We start from the raw sequence: 4,751 nt of genomic DNA on the forward strand, positions 1-4,751 counted from the left end.
GTGATTCATCAGGAAGCGAAATACTTTCCTTTTTTTAATTGACAATACACTCTTCACTCGATACCCAGATTTTCACTAGTTGCGGGTCTGGGGTTTGGATTTTTTTTTTTTTTAACATGAGCTCTGTTTTACTGTTGTTAAATATCTGGAGAGCTGCATCTCGTTATGTCTCTCCTCTGTGACCTTGACAAGAAAACAAAATCATCACCTTGCAGGAAATGACAAAACAGGTTTACTCGGTACGTTTTGCAGTACAGCTGAGAATATGGCACCAGACACGGGAAGGTCAAAGGGCTTTTACACCATCAAGATTGATCTCGCACTCTCTCGCTAGCATCCAGTTTGCTGGTTCTGTGAAAACACAGGTGTTTGCACAGCTGAAATACTAAGATACAGTCTCAGCTCTAGGAGAGGTGGGAGGAAAAAATTGATATTTACAGTTCCAAGGAGACTTCAACTTCCCCTTTCCCTAGCAGCAGAGTTTTCCTTTCTGCAAGGTTTCAGCTGTTGTAACCAGAACTTTGTGCGCTGGATCGTTTGATCCAAACATCAGGCATGTCTGGCTGGCTGTTTGGTAGCACAACAGGACCTTCGCTCCCTAATCCAAATCGGTTTTTCCACGAAGAGCTGTTCTGCTGCGATCCTCCTGGCGAGATATCAAACACAGTCTCCCTCAGGTCCAGCCGCAGGGTATCTCTCTTCCCATTCAAGTAACCTCTCTCCATTTGACTGTACGAGTCAGACAGCTCTAAGACATCGGGACAAGAACTGGCCGATTCAGCAAGCTTTAGGCCTTGCTCAAAATCACTGATCGACGTCTCGCTGGAGATGTTGAGCATGTCAAAAGAGCTGCCAAGGGAACAAAGGCATCTGTGAATTTTGTAGATGTCAGCAGCAGGGAGGTGGCTCTTGTCTGAGGTATAATCCGGCTGCTGCTGGGCAGTGTCACTAGAGCACTGTGATTTGTGGAGCTGCCCGTCTTCTTTCATGCCAGCCAGCTGAATGTCATCCAGCCCAGACCCGTCCCAAGCTTTCGGACCGTACTTTCGACACCGACAATCTTGGCAGAGCCTCTCCCTGTGAATTTCTGTTTCTGAGTTGCTGTGCTTGTATGGAGAAGACGTTTGCAAGGCGGGGCACTGGCACAGGCCAACCTGCTGGTCTGCAAGGGTCTCCTGCAGATTCCGTCTCTCTCTTTCAAGGGAGGGGTGTGTTCCCGTTCTGGGGCATCTGTTGTCTTCAACTTGCGTGTCTTCAGAGAGCCGGTTGGACAGCTTGCTTGTGGAAGTGCTGTTGTCAAAACTGTCGCTGAGTTTTCTAGACAAGGGCTGGAGCTCGTATTGCTCGTTGGCAGTGTTGGACTCCTGGACCTTCCGCAACCGGTTTTGCTTCTCGCTACCCCCACAGGCAAAGTTTCCGTCCAGCCCAGAGTCATCAGAATAGTCTTTCATGGTGTGGGCACAGGGCCAGAGGATCTGCCCACAGTTCTTCTCTGGGCCAAAGAAGCAGCACAGTGACTGGAAGAAGAAGCTGGCAAAGCCACAGCTGATACATTTGATCATCATAATGAATATCCCCAGCTTCCTATACGCCAGGACCGTTGCAGGCAACAAAATGACCCCTGCAGAGAAGAGAGCGGAAGCTGCCATGGCCGTGGCACAGCTCATCTGCTTCAGGGAAAAGGCCACTCGGCTCAGGCGGTCGGAATGGGGGCACAGGTGGTAGGAGATGCAGTAGTTGACGGTGAAGTCAACAGAGAGACCTACTGCAGCTGAAATGAAGAGAGACTCCACTGCATTGAGCTGCCACTCCAAGAGGACCAAAAGGCCAACGGTCACCAGGACAGTGCCCGCGATGGCGGTAACAGAGAAAATGCTAAGGAGAACGTTCCAGGTAGTGAGCAGCAGCACCACAAAGGAAATGGCTACGGAGAGCCCCATGACCACCATTGTTTCTGTGCTGAGACTGTGCTGCAGGTTGTACAGCTCTAGTTTGCTGGTAAACCATCCATTCTGAAGCCCCACGGGGGCAGTTTTCATTTCCTCTGTTACCCAGAGGTTGATTTCCTCGTAGAATTGTTTGGCTTTGCTGTAGTTGAAGCTATAGTGATAAATAGTTTGAAACTGCAGCACTAAGGCAGCGAGATTTCCCTCCCCATCAAACCTGAGGCCCAGGTCGTAGGTTTCTGCCCCTTCCTTGCCCTGTTCCAGGAGCATAATTTTGATGCAGTGGAGGAAGACTTCGCTTCCGTAAGGAAAAGAGAACTGGTTACAGCAAAGGTTGAAGCTGTGGTCTCGCTGGGAGCACTGGCGACTGTCCATCCACCTGAGGAACTCCTCCATGAAGCACACAGTAGATTTATGCTCCGTGTCAGGGTAATAGAAAGTTTTGTTCTTCACTTTTTGGCAGAATTCAAGGAGCCACTTCTGGGCGTCAGGGTTTTGGATCGCAAAGGTGGCATCTGCCACCAGGGTGCCGTTGCTTTTTGGATTGAAATGGTCCCCGTTATCCACAGGCAGAACGCCCCAGACAATCGTGACAGGCATACGCTGCCCTTCTCCGTGCTCCAGCCTCTCGAACATGAACTGGTGGCAGTACTCGGAGTCGTACCTTTCAAAGGGGTGGCTCAGCCTAAACACCTGGACAGACGACGTCTCGAGAGTCGGGAGTTTGAGTTTTGGGTTGGAGCAGGAAATGTAGGCACCTCCGATCGCTAAGGCAGCAAACCAGCAGATCCAGATGTACCGAAATTTGATGACCCCGCAAGGCAGAAGCTTTTCGAAAAGCAGCTTGGAGGTTTCAGACAGCGTGTTCTGGAGACCCCTGAGAATGTAACGGAGGGAGAGAGCGACTGTCTTGTGGCCGGTGTTGTTCCAGTAGTCTTCTGGCTTGTAAATGCAGGTCGTAGCTATGTAGCGCTCGTACAGCACGGCCGAAGAAGGAAGCCAGGTCATCAAGAACACCAGACTGACCAGCACGGAGGTGCCCATGTAAATGGCAAAGCAGCGGATGGCTGTTATATTGCTAATGTAGCTGGCATAGAAGGCAGCACCCGTCGTGAAGCAAGATGCCAGCATGAGATACGCAAAATGGTGCATGGTTTGGCTGACCCACTGGGAAAGCCCGGCGGAGGGGTTCTGGTTCTTGCTGAGATGCCAGAGGTCAAAGAAGACAAAGGTGTGGTTGGCACAAATGCTGCTGAGAATGATGACCGCTGTCAGGTTTACAAAAGGGAAGTAGGTGAATCTGAAGGCCACCTTGTACAAGAAGTAGGAGATCATTAGAGAACTGACCACAGCGAGCAGGACCATCAAGGTAATAAAGACTGAGCGTAAATAAAATGAAATGCTTAGAAAAATAGCTAATATTGCCAGGACTGGATACTTAGTATCCAGTAAAAGATAGTGCTGGAATAGTTTCTGTTTAAGGCCCAGGTCCATGCCAGTGATGGATGTATAGTTATCAAACAGATCCCAGGATTCAAGATTGTCTAAGTAGATCCCCATCATGGATGCACCTTTCCTTGTCGGCAAGAACAGCAGGCTGTATTTGAGAGATGGCACTTGATACTCCATTGTCTGGGGACTGAGAAAGTCTCTGTCAACCAGGAAGTGAAGAAGCTGGTAAATGGCGTTGAAGCGGGTACATTTTTCAGGGACTTGGGCACACTGAGAGTGTTTCTGTCTCACAGTCTCAGGACCTATGCAAGACGGAGTGAGGGTACCTCTGTGGTAGTCCGGAGCGCAGGCACGAAGGAGAGCCAGGGTATGGGAGATATCCCCCTGGGTTATCTCCAGACACGAAGACCTGTTGTACAGGACAGCAATGTAGTTCCCCAGGGACCAGCTTGGGCAGCATTCGTTGGCCTCAGTACGTTGGCAGAGGTCTCTAAAATGAACGTGTGAGCGTATCTGAAAAACAGATGAGGGAGCATCACGTCAGACCCTCTCTGCACATTTCGTCTCGCAGCCCCGTAGCGTCCCTTGCTCCTCGCAGTAATCCTCCCCGCCAGGTGTGCCAGCCATGGCTTGCCATCCTCAAATCGGTGGCTTGCCATCGACGAATCGCCGATACTAAAGGTGCTGAAACGTGCTAGCCTCTTCCAAAACCTAAACCCTGCCCATTATTTATATTTCATAACCTCTGCATTGAAAATTCAGATCCTGTAGCAAATGTGACTAATCCAACTAAACTTCCCACTTACAAAACTTGTTTCCAGAGTGATAGCTCCGTTATGAAAATGGGGCTCTGCTGCCCAAAGTTCTCTGATGGAGACTTTTGGCTTCTGGGCCCAGCTCCTGTTCAGTGTCAGACAAGTATTTATTCTTGTTTAATGGCAGCTGCTGCTTTGCAGCTGGGCTTTAGTGACAGGTGGAATCACCCGTGTATTGCTAAGTAGGAGTCCTCTAGGCTGAAACCTGTTCTGTAGCTTATGTTGGTTTTGTCTGACTTCCTTTCAGCTAGAGATTAAAGATTACAGCAGTCTGAAAAGAGACAGCATGTATATATGTTCTTCCTGACATTACTAACCTTGTCTTGTTCGATTTGACACATGGACTGAATAGCTTGCAAGTTCCATAAGCTCCCAGCAGTTGTGGACATAAATACCAGCTGGGAATAGCTCTTTTCTGAAATAAAGAAGAAGGAAAAAAAAATCAGAAAAAGGGTTAGGCAATGAAGATGGATCAGCCAGGCTGTTTGGAGTAGCCTCTCTGTGCATATTAAAAAAAAATAAAAAATATATATATATA

General features: G+C 48.9%; 1 protein-coding gene across 1 annotated transcript; it reads right to left on the reverse strand.

The window, feature by feature from the left end:
• Nucleotides 1-500: 500 nt before the first annotated feature.
• DISP2 (dispatched homolog 2 (Drosophila)) lies at nucleotides 501-4,628 on the reverse strand (the record flags this gene model as incomplete). The annotated part of the gene is made up of 2 exons (XM_009878112.1): nucleotides 501-3,911; nucleotides 4,531-4,628. Coding segments are annotated over 2 exons (3,509 nt in total), but the record flags the coding sequence as incomplete, so codon positions are not given.
• Nucleotides 4,629-4,751: the final 123 nt, after the last annotated feature.

This window comes from Apaloderma vittatum, unplaced genomic scaffold (genome assembly GCF_000703405.1).
Source record: "Apaloderma vittatum isolate BGI_N311 unplaced genomic scaffold, ASM70340v1 scaffold17211, whole genome shotgun sequence".
Lineage (NCBI taxonomy): Eukaryota > Metazoa > Chordata > Aves > Trogoniformes > Trogonidae > Apaloderma > Apaloderma vittatum.